Genomic DNA, 20831 nt, shown 5'->3' on the forward strand with positions numbered 1-20831 from the left:
GTCGTGCAAATTTATTTGCATTATGCTTATGTTACTGTTTAAATAACAATTAGCTAAACATATCTATATTTTTTATAATAAATTCTTCAAATGCGATTAATGAAACAAAATTTAAGTCAGGCCTTTGAATTCATTTAAATCACGGAATTTTTCTATTTGAGCAAATTGTAAATATTCGCGAATTGCCAACTCTTCCGATTTAGGCCGTATTTTCGACCACTCTCCCGCCAACCCGATTTACAATATATTTCTCCTGACTTTTTTTTATTCTTAAAATTTCCCATGATTTTTATGGAACTTGGCTTAATACTTTGTTATGTGAACAAAAAAAAAAAAAAAAAAAAAAAGTGATTTTGGACGTCTGAAAGCAATTGTATTTTCTCTAGATTATGTCTAAAACAAAACCTTGTGAATCAGACGAGAATTTCTGCTTTGTGAGCGAGAGCATACGTATCCAGAAACGTCGTTTTCCAATGGGCATCGAGCTCCACTGCATGTCATCTGGCATATATTAGCCAATGAGCATAAAGTGAGCTCAAGGCTGTTACTTGGATGTTCTTTAGTTATTGTGTTCATCTTGTTCTGAGTTGTGTGAGTACATGTGCCTTCGGGAAATAGTTTTAGAAATTATCATCTTTTGTTATTGTGTCTGCGAGAAAGGAGAAATACTCCTGTACATTTCAAAAATAGTACAAAAAGAAAGGAATATTATTCCTTCCTTTTCGTGAATATTATAAATATTAAACAAAATTATTTTTCCAAGCATTTATTAAATAAATATATTATTATCTATTAATTACCTAATTGATATTACTTGGCCTGCTGATAGCGATATCCCATTCATTTGTGCTATGAAAATAGCAGCTACTGCTTCATATAAGGCAGTTCCATCCATATTAACTGTCGCTCCAACTGGAAGAACAAAGCGTGTTACTCTTTTGTCGATGCCATTGTTTTCTTCCAAACAGCGGAAAGTGACTGGTAAAGTAGCTGCACTACAGAAAACAAAAATACTTAATTATTCCCATCTTACATTGTACAATTAAGAATAATATTAATATTAGAATTGCATTTGCATCGCTACTTAAATTTAGTTAGAGCCCAATTTAGTCTCTGGAACTTCTCAATTTTGGAACAAAATCACGTAAAATAAGATAAATTTCGGTACTTTGCTGTAAATGTCAGAATTATCAGAAAATTTAGCTATTAATGCAATATTTCATTTAACAATTAGTAAAATTGATATTGATACCAATTAAATGAATGATGCACTTATCGTGGGAAAAGAAAAGTATGCTGGAAAATTAGGACCTGGGAAGAATCTCCCATATCAAAATGTGATTCTTTCAGGAAGAAAAAAACTTATGTATTATTACCTTCTGTTCTAAGAGATGTTGGTTACACTCACCCAGTCAAAAAGCTTATGACACACTAACTTTTAATTTAATTTATTATTTATTTTATTATCCCAAAGGGGAAATTTGCCCAGAAGGACTGTTAATTTTGTTTTGGCATTTTGCGTTGATTCACCATAAAAATCTGAATCATTTTTCAAATTGTTGCCACAAAATAGTAGTACCCAGCATTTTATTTAAAGAAATTATATAATGAAGAAGCTGCATGAATGTATGTATGTTTCTCATGCTGTGAAAAAACAATGGTACCTAGAGCCATCATATTTTGAATAACATAGTCCTCCACTTGAATATGGGCATTCCATATCCAAATTTGGACTTGGAAGCCGAAATTTGGAATTATTTGAATTTATTATCTATTTCGTATTTTGTAAAACTTTAATGAATTTTTGATATACAAACTCACGGATTTCAAAGCGAGCAATGGCAACACTGTAAATGCCCCCTCCCCCCCAAAAAAAAGAATTGTCTTCAGCACGCAAGACTGTATATCGTAAATTCTAAAGATATGCTCTTTTTAAATTTTTTGTAATACTGCTGTTGAACTGAATTTTATACTTTTATATGGATTTTATATGGAGTGTGAAGAACATGATATTTAATAAATAAAGATAGCACACAAAATGTTAAAAAAAGGCTCTTTAGCCATAATATAAAATCTGAACTTCAGAATTTTTTAAAAATAAATTTTAATTTTATGTTTTGTTCAGTTTTACTCATTTTTGTTATTTTTTATTTTGGTTCAGTGCTTGACTGACTTCTATAAGACTCTAATCTTTGAAATTAAGCCTTGATTTATATAAAATTTGTTATTAGTATGTTTGTAATAATTATTAGGTATTAGAATGTTTGTAATTTTCAGTTATTACAGAATATTTTTGCATATTTTTTCACAATCATGTTTGTGATTTCTTTAATGCATACATTCTGCTTGAATAGATAAAGCTACTTTTTTTTAATTGCAGTGAAATTGCATCCAATAATTAGCTACAGTTGCTAATTGATGATATATGAGATTATCTTCAGTATTACAAAAATGCATTGTCTAATATGTAATTATTCAATTAAAAATCCTTAACATGCATTAATCAGTTAAAAAATCATTCTACCTGGATTTCTTGATAATGCTTTGATGCAAGTATCATTTTATACCATGAATGTTATAGATAAAAAAAAGTTTTCAAATACCCTATGTTGAAATTAGGTGAGAAAAGCAACTTGAGATTAGTGTAGGTTTTGAATAAAACTCTATCAATTTCAAGGGTGACCAGATAATTTAAGGAGTAAAAAAATGTTTTGTAAAGATAGCGGGAGTGACAACTATTTTATATGGAAATAAAATATGAAATTTGTAAAATAGATGGATATAAAAAATAATTACTATACATTTAAGTATGAGAGACATTACTATACATTCAAGTATGAGATTACCATTTAAATCAGGTATTTAATTATTTTATTCACAATTTTTGTCTTCTTGGTATTTGGATTATTATTAATTTGATTATATTCTAAAATAAATTTTTGTGGCTTTTATTTTATGTAAATCATCAGTAATCCATATAAAGGTATATGATTACTGAGAAATATTTTATTGTGATTGATTATGCAACTTAAAATTGCTGCAGCAGAATATTGATATTCATACCTTTTGGAAGTAAGCATTTCCTGTTTGCCATGATGCTAAAAAATGAGATTGTGAGCCTTTATTCATGAGTAGTTATAAACAAAGTGCCCTCCAAATACTCTCTACTTTTGAGGTTATTCTGTTTCCCTATTCAATTCTACAATATTTCCAACTTTCCTCTTTGTTGATTTGTAGGATTCCTGTACCACAGGGTAGAGTTTCTTTCAGAAGAAACACATTTTGAAGGGAAAAAAAAAAAAAAAAAAAGGAACAGTTGGAACCCATGGAGTTGCTACTTAGGATAAATTTACTAATATTAGTTTATATGTATGGCACAAATTCTTAATGATACTTATAAAATTTGTTAAACAGCATTTTGCCGGACACAATGTTATCAAAGACCTTGTTATAGATTTTTGCAATTTGAAATTCTCTACCAATAACAAGTACAATAAATATTACTGCAAAATCAACTTCCTACATCCAAACTATGACAATATACAGTTCAGCAAAAATTTCAGAAAATGTCAACAACAATTTCCAGCTACTAAAGTACAAATCTCACCAGCTTTCAAGTATCAAAAACCTCTTATCAAATTGCTAATTAACCACCATGATCTAGCTTCTACAGCCCATTGATACTGCAAAGAGCTTCGATATAAAGACTACGTAAAAGAATTTCATAAACATATTGTTACTGGCAATTGAACAATAATCAAAATCATAACAACAACCTTGTATTTAGCGTAAGTATATTGAAACACTCAATCGATTTCGAGGGCAGCTAAAGGTCCCTCCTCATCAGGAGAAAGAAATACCTAGAAAGAAGAAAAATAAAGGGTGAAGGAGTCTCAGAAACACATGGTCCTTATCAGCACTGCACGTGGTTATAACCAGATTTTTAATCCGAGTTACACTGGCTGCCTACTTTTACTGAGCCAGGCTATCTGATCAAACATGTAACACAAAGGACAAGAAAATTAGCGAAGTTAAAAATAGGGAGCGAGGGGCAACTGCAACCTTCACGCTCAAAATCTGAACCTCGAATGTATATCTGATTAACTGATGTACCAGTGTAACTCTGATTAAAAGTCTGATTATAACCACGTGCAGTGCTGACAAGGACCACGTGTTTCTGAGACTCCTTCACCCTTTATTTTTCTTCTTTCTAGGTATTTCTTTCTTCTGATGAGGAGGGACCTTTAGCTGCCCTCAAAATCGATTGTTTCAATATACTTACGCTAAATACAAGGTTGTTGTTACGATTTTGATTGTCACATTAGCGTGTTTCTCTTCTAGTCTAATTTAACAATAGTTCAAAATCAGCTTTTAAGAAATTTAATGGAAAAAGGCACCAAATTTAGACTAGCTTCTACAGCCCATTGATACTGCAAAGAGCTTCAATACAAAGACTACGTAGACGAATTTCATAAGCATATTGTTACTAGCAATTTAACAATAGTTCAAAACCAGCTTTTAAGAAATTTAATGGAAAAAGGCACCAAATTTAGATCAGTACTGAAAATGACAAAAATCACAGTTTTAAAAGCTTCGAAAAAAATCTAGACAAGTTCATAGTTAAAACTAGTTACAAATTAAATATTCCAAATTCTACCTTTAAGGCTTGGAAGCATGAAGTGTTTGTTGGAAGAAATGAAGCAAAGGATTGAATGTAACAGCAATTTACCATGGAATTTTCTCAATCCTATATTGCAATATTTGAAACAAAAATTCATAATAACCAAAATTGACAAAGCCAGTAATAATTTCAGCATTATTTGAAATTTTTTTTATGTCTCACTAATTAATGCCGAACTGAATAATGCCATTACTTACAAACTTACCAATACATAAGAAAATATCATTGCAAAAAAGCTAAAATCAATTCATAAGAAACTACAAATTTCACAACCATCTAACCACAATAGATTAGCAAATCTATATGCTCTTCCTAAATTCCATAATTCACCACTCAAATTTAGATTTATTGCAAATGGTACAAATAATTATTATAAAAAGAATATAGATTACAAATTTGCTATTAAATTTTAAAAAATCTGTTTTTGTGATGAATTACATCAACTAGTTAACAAGCAACACAACTATAGTTGGATTATTTATAATAATGCTACAGTTCTCAACAAATTTAAAAGTTTAGAAATCAAGAACATTAACTGTTATGACTTTGAAAACATTTATACTTCTCTACCATTAGAAGAAATTTTTACTAGATTAATGCAACTCCCACAACTTTTTCCTGACATGCTTAACATCCTTTGAATTAAAAGATAGAAAACTTCCCTGAATTGTGCATTATTTAATAACTACATTAAATTCAATAATAAGATCTTTCAGCAGGCGAGAGGAATACCAGTGGGAGTTCTACACAAATATGTAACCTATTTCTTTTTGCTTATGAATATAAATTCCAACTAAGTTTGAATAACAATGAATTAAAATTATTTGCAAATACATTTAGATACATTGGTGATATTATAACTTTCAATAATAATTCTGCTTTTGAAAAATTAAAATTTACCCAAATACAGGGTTCGTAGCGGTCCTTACAAGTCCTTATAAGTCCTTATATTTAAAAATAAAAAATAAAAGCCTTATAGGTGATTACTTTTTCTCTAAATCACTTATTTTATTTATTTATTTATTTATTTATTTATTTTTGTTTTGTTTTTAGTGCTTATTTTTGGCATTTATTGCCCCCCCCCCCTTTTTTTTTTTTTTTTTGTTGTTGTTGTTTACCTAACACACGTTTTTTCCCGTACTAAAGCCGAAACTAAATAAACAACTTTTCTTCCTTATATGGAGCGTCAAATGGTAAATCATACTCCCAGAAATAGCTTTTCGCCCTTTTCTGTGCATTAACATAATAACATAACCTTTGATACACGCGAGTAAGACAGGTGCACGTCACTCTATTGGTCAAAGAATTGCGAAAGCGGTAGAAAATTTCGATGCATTCCGTATTCTTTCGCTCTCACCCAATACTACACACGTTTGAATTTCTATCAAGATTTTAATAATTTACATTCTCGTTTCATGTGGTCAGTTCATATTCGCGTTTATTATGATCGGTATGCTTATATTATGAGTATATGTGTGAATATTTATAATAATATATTTGCAGTAACTGCTGAAGTATAGATGAACTTGAAAAATTGGTGTGTTTTAACACAGATTAGTTTTCTAAGGAATAATATTCGGAATGGCATAAATAAAGTGAAAGTAATCAAATAGTCTTTTTTTTTTTTTTTTTTCCAATGCATTATATAGTACGGAAGTTGGGGGTTCTCCCCTTTTTCTGCAAAATCTCGAATATTGAAACTGTTACAGTCCGCAGCAAAGCAAGCAACGGACTTTTTTTTTTTTTTTTTTTTTGGTCGCTTTCCAACCTGGACGGTTATTCTACGCTACGAGAGTCGACAGCAAGTTGTGAGCCGCCAGATGTCGCTGCTAGTGAAAAACAGGTCTGCCCGACATCCTATATTCTCTGAGTACGGAAGTTGTCGAAAGCGCGTGAAAAAGTGTTGCCGCGTCGTCAATCAGAGTTGTGCAGTTGACGTACTAAGTAGACAATGGCTTTGTATGTGTTTTCGCCGCTGATTTTTTCATATTTAAACGAAGAATACGGTCGTAGATCTCTGAATCGGTGGCGAATTTATAGAAAATATGTTGATGCTTTTGCTCTGCCAAAAGATGTTTTCATTGCGTATTTCAGATTGTCAAAATTTATAGTTATTTTAATTTGCGATGAACTGAGAAAGTATTTGCAGCCACATTCAGAAAACAAGAACGCAATTTCTACTGAAAGAAAGGTTATGCTGTTCCTGAAATTATAGATATAAATTGTAATTGTATGCTTTAAAAATGTAGAAGATAATAAGTTTATCAAGCACACAAACCTTCTTCATTTAATACAAATATAGACATCCGATAAGCTTCTTGTACAGGTGACGGAGGACGGGGACGCCTGATGTTTAACAGAGGTAAACAGGCATATGTCCCGCGCCCTCCCCTATCTAGTGGCAGCAACTCCCAGGAGCCTCATGAGGCCACCTTGGGAGTTTATTGAAGAATTTTACGTAATTGTACATGGCCATACAGAGGCGTCTTAGGAATACATTAGTTTTGATCGATAGGTGGATGATTTGTTACATCTTGGTTTTTAGACACTGTTAGACACTAATTACAGCATATACATACACATACAAGTACATACAATTGCACATATAAAGATACATACAAAACACTTGTAAAACACATATAAAAGCACATATATAACACATATAAAACATGTAAGCACATTATATAAAAATAGAAATTAGATACTAGTTTGCACACACTTATACAAGTAAAACACATACTTATAATGAAACATATTTAAGCTAATATATAGTATACACTTACACTAAAGACACATTTAGATCATTTAGACACATTTAGATCACATATCACATGTAAAATGCGCAAATAAACATACATAAAGCATGCAGGCACACTGTAGAATATTAAAATTAAAGCTTCTTGTACAGCAAGAATTACGTTTACTTTAAAATCTAACAGTTGAATACCTTACGAATAATACTGTGACCACAAAAAGGAATGTTCATTACGCGAAATTCACACTACTGTAAAATAAAAAATTATAAAACTATAAAATAGCTTTAAAATATTTTTTTCAGTAGCTGTACTACTACTAGTGTGATACTTTTAATAATACGTTTTAGCACAGAGGGCCTATTAATTTCGTTTTGCCATTTTGTGGCGCTTCACTTTTCAAATCGTTGCCACCAAGTATTATCGCACTCTATTATATTTAAAGAAATTAAATAATGAGGAATCTGCAGAATGTACGAATGTTTCTCGCACTGTGATAAAACAACGGTACCTAGAGCCATGAAATGCTGAATAACATAATCCTCCATCCTAATGTAGGCATCTGGAGGCCCATATTTGGAACTGGGAATTTGTTTTATTATCTATTTCATATTTTGTAAAGCATTTATGAGAATGCCAACATTGTACGGGAAAAAAAAAAAAAAAAAAGAGGAAAAAAAGCATTTTCATCTCTAGCGCGCGAGACTATGTATTGGAAATTCTAAAGATATGCTTTTTTAAAATTATATGATATTGCTGTTGAATTGAATTTTATGGTTTAAGTGCGAAAAACATGATATTTAATAAATAAAGGTAACACGCAAAAAGTTAAAAAATGGACCTTAATATAAAATCTGAAGTAATATAAATATAATATTCAGTAATATAAAATCTGAAGACTTTCAGATTTTTTTTTTGGGGGGGGGGTGTTTGTATAAATTTTATTATGTTTAAAACTGGTTCCTAAGTGAGGACTTTCTAAGGGAAACTGGCTCCTATACACGTTATACATGGGGAAAGCCACGAAAACGCCGGCCAGCTCGTTCGCGGGATTCGAACCTCGGACCAAACTACCTGCGTTCAGCGACTCTACCGCTCGGCGGCTGGTGGGCTTGTTAGTAGAATTATTATTGCATTATGCTATAAAGTAATAATGCTATAAGACTGAGGGGTTTTCTTCATGGAATAGTACTTTTGTAACATATTATAGTATTCAAAAATCATTGTTTCTTTGCAAACTTTGCAAAAAAAAAAAAAAAAAAATTTACTGTTCATAGCATTCTCATTTTTACATTGATTATTATTAGTTTTCTATTTAAAATGTGTCGAAACGCTGGTTTGACAAGGACTTCAACTGCAGGAGACCTACACTGATTATTTTTACTTTAGTACCTGCATTGTGAAAATATTACTATCTTTTAATTATTTTCACAGAATAAAATCTTTTGAGAAGGAAGAATATTTAAACTGAGCAAGCAGTTCTTATATATATATAAAATTAAAATAACAGCAATGTAATATTAAAAAAAAGGTATTAGTAATTGTGTGACAAAAATTGCAAAACGAATTAATCACACATACAGGATAGATTAGTTTAATTTTGGTTATATATTTTATATTGAAAAAATATTTTCTTTCATGTTAATTATAGAATAAATTATTTAAAATAAAGCATTTTGATGCGTGTGTGATAGTTGAATGCAGCAGCAATCGGCCATAGTGAATGAATTTTATTTCTTTTCCTGAAAGAAATAATTTTCATAGAAAAATAAAATAAAAAAAGGGAAGAAATATTAAGAAAGAAATAATTTCTTATTTAAAGAGATATTTTTCCAATAGTAACTGTAAAATAAATTGCGGGAAAACAGTTTTAATGTAAGCTTGGGGAGGGGGAAACTTAGTTTGCTATTAGACTGTAATGCAAATTAATCATATTATAAATTTAAATGATTAAAATTGTTTATTTCTAAAAGGATTTGAAGTAAGCTTAATTCATCTACTCTTATCTATTTACCATTGCTTTCGTGGTATCCCATATCACTCTTTATTTCTTAGCTCTAAATTCCTGCGTTAACTTTCCCCTCAAAAAACGGGATTTTCCTTCACATAAGACAGCAGCATATTCTGCTGCATGTTGGTCATAATACTGTTTTGTGCAATTTTTTTCGAATTACAAATACAGCGTGTGAGTTAGTGAAATAATGGGAGAATATTCCTAGAACTTCAGCCAGCGCGCACTATAAATTTCGTCACTCGTCTGTACTGCGATTGGTCTAAAGCTCCTTGAAGCCTTGTCCCCTTTCAGTAAAGTCAAATGGACCCACCCGCCCACCAACTGAGGACCACAGAATGGCTTTCTCCGATAAGTTGTGACGGCTGTCTATACCGGTTTTTTTGAGTCAATATTGTTCGCTTAAGTTGTAGACAGATCCAGTGACCATAGAATAGGCGTCCCTGGACTGAATAGGACTAAAAGTTCTGCGGTCTACCAACCCAAGCGAAGAATGATTCTATTCCGGGAATTTAACGCAGTCTGTTCAAAATTAGAATGAAAAACACCCCAGATTGGTAAATCTCTTTATTAATCAATATGAATATGGCACGTATATCGCACGGAGCGCGACGTGTCCTGCTGAATGGCGCATGGGTGCATGACGGTGAAAACCGGACGAAACAAAGGGGCGTTTTCCTTTATTTAGTTATTTATTCTCCGAATACCGGAGCTGTTGATTCCGATTGCTTAATATCACGTGTAGAAGAATTAAGGTGCATGTATTGGGCAATAATGTTTGCGATATTTCGCAGAGATAAAAGAATTTTACTGTACTTGTTAAGCAGATTATTTTTCAATTCCATTGGGCATTCCGAGCTGTGACTCCGAGCGTGTTCACGCACTTTGTGTGGTTAGCTCTGCGATTCTTACGCTGATTTTGTGATATTAGAACTCTTCTTTTATTATACCTGATCAGAGTGCATGCCGCTGTAACAGTAGGTCGGCATTGCAATAGACTCTGGTTGCTTTCTCCGCTACTTCATTTTCTGCCATCCGCTCCACCATGGATCGAATGATTGATTTTATTGCCTCTGAGATTACCAACTTAGAATGCATCAAAGAAGCTGATGGATCTCTCTCATCTAAGGACGCACGAGACCTTAAATTCCTTCGACGCCTCAAACTTTTCATTGACAGAGAACTGAACGCTGATCGTTCTTCTACTTCTCTTCCCAAACCAAACATCCCTGCTCCTAAGGTTAATGACAGTGATTCTTCAATAACTGGAATCAACAAAACTAATGTCAGACGAGCCAGCAGCCCTGCGCGCTCAGATGAAGAGCAGTCGAAAAAACATAAAGCACTGAATGAAGACAGCTCCGACACGGACTCAGGTCCTAAAGGAGATTTTACTAGAAGACTAAGAAAACCCTCTCGAAAGCTACTCTGACGGATTCCTCTGTTTTGTCAGAAGTTTCGACAGCTGAGCCGACCACGGAAATAACTTATGATAATATGGATACAGCCCCAGACGTGGATAATATGGATAAAGCCCACGCTAATGTGGCGCCATCTAGTGAGATCCCCGAAAAGCCGGCTGCGAGTACGTCTCAGACGGAAAGCATGGTGCGGCCTATCGGTGCTGCAGATGAGGTCACGTGCCCGGCTGGGCTAATAGGTGATGCTCATGATCATGAAACTGGTACCAATTCTGCCGAAAATAATGAGCAGGATGTGGATAAATTCATACATCCAAATAAAGTGAGCAATAAAGCTCCCCCGATTATTATACAGGATGGTAAATACTCCTGGTCAAAATATAAGGAAATGTTTAAAGATGCAGGAATTAAGCTAAAATCAGGTATAATGAAAGCTCAAGACCACTATGAGCTAAAAGTTGACAGTATAGAAACTCATAAGAGTTTAACTGCATTACTTAATGCCAAAGGAGTGAAATATCACTCATTTATTTTACCCGAAAACAAGAAGGTTAAAGTTGTTATACGCAGCTTACCGATCGACACGCCAACCTCAGAGATATCTGATGAACTGATAGATAGAGGTTTCCCAGTTGAACGAGTCTCGCAATTAGTAAGACGCAGAAATGGAGAAAAATTTAATCTGCCCCTGTTTCTAGTTATTTTGAAGAGGAATGAAAAAGCGAGAGGGATACATAATATAACTAAATTATGTTTGCTGAATGTTAAAGTAGAAGCTTACAAAGGAAGGAAAGGGCCGGTACAATGCTTTCGGTGTCAAGCATTTCATCATGCCCAGGCAGGATGTATGCATGACCCGAAATGCATGAAATGCGCTGGCGATCATTATTCAAAAGACTGCCCCAAGCCAAGAGAAGATAAACCTAAGTGTATAAATTGCCAATTAGATCATACAAGCAACTACAGGGGTTGCCCGAATTTTCCCAAAATAAATACTCAAAATCCGCCTTTGAAGAATTTGAGTGATAGAGTAATTATCAATAAATCTTATGCCGCCGCTGTTGGCGGGCAAACAATGAATACTCTAGATGAAGCTAGAAGTATTTTTGAAGGGCTTAAAAACCTTGTTGAGGCTATTAAGGCTTCCGGCATTCTACAAGTAAATTTAGCTCCTAGCGCCAATGCTAGTAGTTTCAACGCGGTCAATAATGAACCCAATCATGGATAGGAAAGATAATAATTTTAGGCCAATCAAGATGTTAGTGTGGAATGCTAACAACATAAGAGGAAAGAAAGATGAGTTGGAGGACTTTATGTATGAGAACGACATTGATATTTGCCTGATCTCCGAGACGCACATCACCCCAGGAGACAGAGTTAGCATCAAAAATTATAGAACCTACCGATGTGATAGGTTACATCACAGAGGAGGTGGAGCACTCATCTACGTTCATTGTAAATATTCATCTTGTTTAATTTCGACTGAAAGAGACAAGGGCTATGAAATTGTGATTGCCTCTATTAGCTTGCCTAAGATTGGAGATACCTTATTTGCGGCAATCTACAACCCCCCTACTAATAGGCTAACTGAGGAAATGTTACAAAATATTATTCCGGATTCTTCAATAATGATTGTTGGTGGCGACCTCAATAGTAAGCATAAAGATTGGGGCTGCCGTAGCACTAATCACAATGGTAAAGTACTGAGAGAGTATATCAGTAACCACCCAGTTGGTATATTTGCGCCTGACGTGCCGACGTTCAGGCCCAGCAACATCAGGTACACTCCTGATATTCTAGATATCATCTTGACTAATACAGGAATTAATATGGTGCTGGAGGTTCGAGACGACTTAAGCTCTGATCATACTCCTGTGATTGCTACACTAGGGGTCACCAGTATTAATTATACGAATGTTAAGACCCATACCGACTGGAGAATGTACCACAATGTTGTGAAAGTGAGGCTCCCTAAATTAGGTGCTATGAAAAGCCCTTCTGATATTGACAAGGAGATTGATAAGTTTACTACATGTCTTAATGACTCTTACTATGAGGCCACCAAGGTTACTCAAAGGTCTTGTAAAATCGCTAAGATTCCAAGGTACGTCAAATCTCTCATAGCCGAAAGAAACAGGCTGCGAAGGAGGTATAATATCACCTGGGACCCAATTATTAAAACGGAGTTAAATAGGATCAGTAAGCATATTAAGCTTGAAATGCATAAATTAAAGTGTGAGGCTTGGAATGTTAAAATGGAGGAGTTAAACTTAGACAGTGATGCCTTCTGGCAGTTTACAAAAATGTTAAAGAGGACGCATCAGTGTGATAGGTCAATTATTGACAACGGCGTCACTGCTTATTCAGATACTGACAAATGTCAGATTTTTGCTTCACATCTTGAAAAGCAGTTTTCTCCCAATCAGACACCTCGTAATATTCACTTTGAGACCCAAGTCAGAATGAAAGTAGAAGAATGGCTAGGTGCTCCCACGGCTCTAAATGCCGATGGTTTAACTAATCCAAGAGAAGTTACGGATATTATCTCCAAATTGAACCCCAAGAAAGCCCCAGGTATTGATGGAGTTACAAATTTAATGATCAGGAACCTCCCGCGCGGTGGAATCACAAGACTTTCCAGCATTTTTAATATATGCATTACGTTATGCTACTTCCCGGACTGCTGGAAGTACGCAAAAGTTTTCCTACTACCGAAGCCTGCAAAAGACATCACTAAGGCGGAAAATCACAGGCCCATAAGCTTGCTCTCTAATATAGGCAAGATCTTTGAACGAATAATTTTAAGGAAATTCCAGCCTTATTTACAGGTACTTCCGGAAGATCAGTATGGATTTAGGAGCGAACTTTGCACATCTAAACAACTGATTAGGCTTGTGGAATTTATCGGCTCTGCTCTGCATCATAAGAGTTGTACTGCAGTGCTCATGCTGGACGTGGCCAAAGCATTTGACCGTGTCTGGCATGAGGGCTTAATATATAAATTGATAATGATGAATTTGCCTAGAGAACTGATCTTACTCACCAGATCTTATATTGCAAATCGTTACTTTACAGTTAGCTGCAAGCAAAGTCATTCTGGATACAAAACTATCGCTGCAGGCGTCCCCCAGGGGTCCTGTCTTGGCCCAGTACTCTATCTTTTCTATGCGGCTGATTTCCCGCGGGATAAACTCAACAGAAATACATTGCTGGCCTGCTATGCGGATGACACCGCTGTAGCGGTCAGATCTATTCAGCCTAACAGGGCAATTTCTGTTATGCAGGATATAATTATGGACATTGAGGAGTGGTGCTCCAGGTGGAAGATTTCCATCAATGCGACTAAATCACAGCTACTTCTTGTTAGAAGGAAGAAAATACTGGTCTCAGTTCAGCCACTTTACCTATTCGGCCAACGTGTCTCGATGGTAAACAAGGCCAAGTATTTAGGTGTTTACTTGAATCGAAGACGCACGTGGAGTACGCATGTCAATTACATTGCAAACAAGACCAGAGGAATTGCTCAACAATTACAAGTACTGCAAGGAAAAGACAGATTTATATTTCCATTTTAAGACCAATTATGTGTTATGCGTCCCCTGTCTGGGCGACTGCTACGAGCTCAGATATCAACAAATTGCAGGTGACTCAAAACACAATCTTACGCACCATGACAGGAGCGCATTTTTACATCCGTAACAAACTCCTGCACGATGATTTACAAGTTGAATATATTGACAAATATCTGCAAAAACTTAACAGCAAGTTCTTTGACAAAGGCTTGAATTGCAGTAAAGGAAACTTTAATGCTGTACTGAACTATGTCTGCATTCCTGAGGACTGCAATATCAGGCCTTTCACGGCTCACAGAATGAGGAATCACAATTTTGTCACTTAGCCCACTCGTTTTCAAATATGTAAATAACACATTTTTATGCGTACATTACTTCACTTTCATTTGTTTATTACATGTTCAACACTGTATCCTATGCACATTTCATGTATTTTCATTTCTTTTGCATCTTCATAGCTCCATACACGTGATTATTACTCTTGTCTCAGGGGTAAGAGTTAAGTTACTTTGATGATTGGACTTTGTCACTATGGCCGATGGGCCCTCTTTTCCTTACCCGCTTCGATTTCCCGGCTGGGAACTAGCTGATAGTTGACATTCTGATTGTCCTTAGGGGATTAGATCAATATAGCTTATTAAAGCCCAACTGGGCTAATATAAGCATAAGCAATTAGCATTTAAGCATTTAAGCGATTCTTACTTTGAACTGACCCATTCCGTAGGCGGGTGGTTAGTGTACTTATAGTTTTTGATTGAGTTCTGCTTTGACTCTTGAGATTGATCCTTTGGGTTACATGGAAAGTATGTCCTTTTTTAGGGCAATTAATACAGACGATGAAGCCAGCGATTGCACGGACTCAGGACTCTCGACTTTCTCGCTACCATCCACATCGAAACGTGAAGAATTCTTGAAAAATCCCAGGACTCAGGAAAAAGGTGAAAGCAAAAAATGAAAATGCTGTATCGGAGATGGAAATTGCAAAGGAGGAAGGAACCCGAGAGAAAAAATTTCAGAAATTAATTCAGGACTACGAGCAGGAAAAAATACAGCTGCTTCTACAAGAATTCGGAACGGAACACCTGATGCGCCACAGGGAATTTGAAGAACGACTAAGTGCTGCTAAGTCCCCTGAATAAGTGGGTAATCTAGCGATGGAATATGCAAAGAAAACTTCTAAGCTTAACAGTAAAAGACAACGAACGAAACGAGACGCCACTCCCGCTGATAAGGAAGGTAATTGGATTTTCCCCAAGAAGACAGTAAAAATTCAAGAAAAGCCAGTCCCTATGGTTATACCACAGGACAATCGATTTCAGATATTTCAGAAAATTGCAGAGGAAAGCCCAGTAGGAGGAGCCAGCGAAGTGAGCCCGCCCCCACCGATTGTATTTTCCCAAAATGAAGCGGGTTGGATGAAGCTGGACGAATTGTTCATGATACACTGTGCTGAAGCCCATGATTCCCAAATGAGGGGAAACTCGATTTTTGTATACACCAAGAACCTGACGAACTACAATTTGATGAGTGAACTACTTCTAGAAAAGAAAATACCCTTCCATTCCTACCAGTGCGGATTTGAAAAACCGATCCGCATTATAATAAAGAACCTCCCAGCCACTATTACAGAAAATCCCATAGTCCAAGACCTGAAGTTCAAGAACTTCCCTATTTTAAAAGTGAAGCAGTTTTAGAAAAGTCACGAAAGAAAGAAAATCAACCTACCCATCTACCTCCTTGAACTCAAAAGAACCCCAGAAGGAAACAAGATACACCAGCTAAATAAAATATTCAGCTTTAACGTCATTATTGAAAAATTCAACCCTAAGAAAAGGCCCGTACAATGCTACCATTGCCAGCAGTTTGGACACTCTCAGTACTGTTGCAGTAATCCGGTAAGGTGTGCGAAGTGTGGGAAACAGCACAGAAGTAACGAATGCGATATGAAACCGAAGGATAAGCCTAAGTGCATATTTTGTGGACTCTGCCATGTGAGCAGCTATAGGGGCTGCAGCGAATACAGGAAAAGGTTTGAAAGAAAAAGCAGTCCTCCCCAGCTGAAAGTACCCAAATTCTCTGAAGAAAACTTTCCAAGTTCTAAGACAGCCCAAATCCCACTGAAGAAAAACCTCCCACAAGTCACTTACAGTGAGAAACTACAAGGAAAAATCAGTCCCCCGCCAAAAGAATTAAACGATGCCCTTAATTGGATACAAGATGAGAAAATCAGCGCGTTCCTTACTGCCATCATATCCTGTAGTGGGAAGATCAGACCGGCAAAAAACTCAGCTGAAAAACTACAAATTTGATTTCAAGCAGCAATATTACTGTTAAAATTTGAAGAATCTGATGACTAGAATAGACTTTGTCATTTCTTAGGCAGTTTACCTGCGTCTCCAGAGTTGGTATACGAACGGCTCATCATTGCAACATCTTGTGAAAATACTATAGTTTTGAAATTCTCTGCCTACTTCATTATGATAGGAACGTCATGCTAATTTGCAATGTGTTACATTCAGGATGAGGCTTTTAGCCTTGGCACCTGTAAACATGTGCTCCGCACCTGAGCTTTCCATTGGGCTATTTTTTATATTATGCACATATCGAAATGTCAAAAGCATTATTTAGCTGAAAAATCTAAAGAAAGGCTACAATCTACCCCCCTTCCTGTTTTATCAGTTACGCTCGACTATCCGGAATTTTCAGATATTCGGCAATTTCCGAGTATGCCGGTTAGTTAAGCTTTTACTGTTAAAAAATGACTGCATGAAGCAATTTCTCGTCTTTTGATTCCAGGAAAGTTTTTTTTCTTACTTATTTTTATTTAAATTACTTTGCTTGCAATATCTGTTAAGGGAAAACTGTTATACAATGAAAATTTAGAAAATATTCAGAATTTTGATTTAAGTTAAATTATTTAAATATTAATATCAGTGGGAAAATAAATTTTATATATTTTAGGTGCCAAGCGAATATAATAAATATGGCTTATTATTATTTATTTTCTCTATTTTGAACTGAAATTTCATCATTAAATCTTGTCATATAATTTAGTTCAGCAAAGTTTTTTTTTCTCTCATTGTAAACTAGTTCTGTAAATTGAACTGTTATTTAAAATAAAATTAAAAAAAAGAATGTAAGTCAAAAGTCGTTAATCCGGACCCGTAGGGACTTCGGCGATTCCGGATTATCGATTTTTCCGGATTATAGATCATCAGTTTAAATCTGATAAGATGGCATGCAGAAATTATAAAATTAAAAATATGAAACCGTAATTTATGAAATAAAGAACAATTATGATCTAAAGGGTATCAAAAGTTACAAAAAAAAAAAAAAAGCTTAATATTTATTTGTTTACTTTTTCTTTCAATGTAAGTTGTTTCGTTTTCAATAACCTCTGTGTCACTTTCTTCTTTGTTGGAAGCGAATTATAATGATGAGGAATTTGATTTAAATCATATCAGAGACGGAGTACATCGAGATGAAATACTACATTTAGTAAGAAATTATAAGCCAAATAAAATAAAAACATCTGCCCTGAAGATAAGCATAGTGCTGACAGATCAACTTCCAGTTCATTGCGTGCCACGACGTCCCCCCACGGCAGAGCAGCGTGAAATTGATAAACAGATTTCGGAATGATTAGATAAACAAAGGATATGCCTTTATCCATTTTTTGCAGCAATTCCACTTTTTGTTTAATGAACTTCGAAACATACTTTCGCTTTGTAGATCCTTTACATATTAGTAAATATATACCAGAAATTCTATTTGGCATAATCGAAAGTTCAAGCTTACTTTTATAAAATTGCTCTAACAGTCTGCAAAAAATAATAAGCCGGATCCAATTCGAAGATTAATGAACAACGCAATCTGCAACATTAACTGAATTAGGTAATTTTAGCTTAGCTTATACCGTCCGTTATATATTAAACGCGCAAGCGTAAACGTATTATGCACATGCGCACGTGACGCATGGTCATGAGCTTTGAGGTCCGGTTTATAGATCATTCCGGATTATGGGTGTCCGAATTAACGACTTTTGACTGTAATTGTTTTCCATGGTTGAGTAATGCTCATTCTCTCTTGATAAATACTGAATTTCTCATATTTTAAATTACAAGTCGGAAGCACTTCCGCAGAGAACCCGGTAAATATAAACATCGCCAACTTTGGCGATAATAGATCAAACCTGGTAACCTAGCTAATTCATCCTATTCGCTTATGCGAAGGTTGTCGTTGTTCGCATTTCGAGATTTATATTATTTTTCTCTTATTTATTATTATTTTTTCTGAATTTTTTAACAACGAATAGATAGAAATATTTTCGCATAATTAAAGAAGTTTTCGTCGAAAGATGCCGGTTCTCGGGTCGTCAGTTCGGGATCAAAGGAAGAAATTATGGCGGGAGGGGTGAATGCTAATTTGTAACATGGCTGTTCACGTTATGTTCTTAATTATTAACAGCACGCAGAACCATGAGGTTTCCAACCCCTATAATAATTTTAAAATGTATAAAGTTCTAGTTTTATTAAAAATGCTACTGAAGAAAAGTTGATTACTGTTGAAGGTTATTTGTATTGTGAAATATATTATGAAAAAGGATAGGTATTTGTTTCAACGTAAAATGCTTTAAGCTGTATGCAAGTAACTTGGAAAAAAAAAAAAAAAAAAAAAAAAAAACTTAAAACTATGTAAAATGGATATATTAAAGGTCATGCATTCATTAATTTATTACATGGGCATGGCTCTTACCGAAATACATCAATCAACAGGCAAAGTACTTAATAGTGAAAAAAGACATTTGTAATAGAAATATTAGTATTCTATATGAATTAGAGAAAATACATATAAGTATATTGTAAACTTAAGTATAAGAATACTAATTGTTATTTTTTAAATGAATTTTTACTTCCCGTTATGTTTAATACATTGTTTTCTGTGCTAACTTGAATTTAATAGAAATTTATTTTCGTATATCACGTTTAACCTGTTAGTTTTATATCTACATACTTATTATCTGTGAATTTTTACTACCATTGTCTGTTAACTTGAATTTACATCACTAAAAACCACGTTTACAAAATATCACGCTTACGGCTCGGCTCATCCTCGATGAACGGCGAGCTTGGCGAGTAAAACTGCAACGGCGAAAAAGGGTTCTTTCCCGAAGCGCCAACGGGTTCTCTGCGGATGAAAACCCTACAAGTCTAATTTTTCTTTTAAGGTTATGCAGTTGTGTATAATGTAATTAGACAGGTGCTTATTTTTTTTACTTAACATGTGCTTGAAAAGTGCTTATAGGTGCTTATTTTTTTAGCTAAAATATGGCTATGAACCCTGAAATAGTTTAATAAAACTAATATGAATCAAGATATCATTGAATACCTAGACCTGCTCATAATTAAACACAGCAAAATTAAATTATATGATAAAAGGAGGAATTTCCAGTTTAATACTATTAAACTAATTAATTGGAACTCTAATTATCTCTAGAAAAGTTATAGGTAACACGTTTTATAGCCAAACAATCGGAATAAAAATATATGTGCTGAAATAGAAGAATTAAAGGAAGAAATAATAAAGCTAATTAATGTTCAAGTTAATAACCAAGTCCCAACAAAATTTATTAATTTATATATTAAAAAGGCAGGCACTAACTTTTCTTTATAATTTTTTAACTTTTTATGGTATGATAACATTACCTTAAACCTTAACTGGACGGTAATGGAGGATTTTTAAGAGTTAAAGGATTATCTTATAAATGTTTATTGTAAATATTAATTTGTAAAAATGTATATTTAATCTATACTGAATTCTTTCCTTTTACTAATGAAGGGCCAACTCTTTTCAAAAGTCTCAATTATAGCCCAAATTTAGTGAAGATTTTTATCTTTTTCTAATTTTCCTTACTTTTGGCCAATATTTAGTAAAGTTTTGATTAAACCTGTTGAAATTCAGTTTTAATAAATTAAGACTTACAATAAATTTCTTTAATTAAAAACATTTAAAAAACATTTCAAAATTAAAATTAAATTTATTTAATTTTACTTCAAAAAATATTTTTTGTACTTTATTTCAAAATATTTTCGATTTTTTACAGTCCTTGATATTTTACAATCTTTAATAGTTTGCAACCATTTTTTTACATAATGTAACAGTTGTCATTTTTACAATTTTTTACACATTTTCACAGTACTTCACAGTTAGCAGCATTTTTGCAACAGAACACACATTTTCACAGTACTTCACAGTTAGCAGCATTTTTGCAACAGAACACACATTTTACATTACATAAAAGTTTACAAAATAGGTTTTTAAAATAGATCTAACAGATAGTAATTTAACACTCAACTTAGACTTATATTAGTGCCCTCTATGTATAAAGTTTGC

General features: G+C 34.1%; 1 protein-coding gene across 1 annotated transcript in view; it reads right to left on the bottom strand.

The window, feature by feature from the left end:
* Nucleotides 1-20831, bottom strand: part of LOC118198669 (excitatory amino acid transporter-like) — a 93353-nt gene that overhangs the window by 10443 nt on the left and 62079 nt on the right. Inside the window, exon 8 of the mRNA XM_085810490.1 lies at nt 801-995. Within this exon, the coding sequence (XP_085666616.1) occupies nt 801-995 (195 nt within the window). The remainder of the gene's footprint in view (nt 1-800; nt 996-20831) is intronic.

The sequence above is a fragment of the Stegodyphus dumicola genome, chromosome 2, assembly GCF_044657685.1.
Source record: "Stegodyphus dumicola isolate Sdum_Otavi_A_Nest chromosome 2, ASM4465768v1".
Lineage (NCBI taxonomy): Eukaryota > Metazoa > Arthropoda > Arachnida > Araneae > Eresidae > Stegodyphus > Stegodyphus dumicola.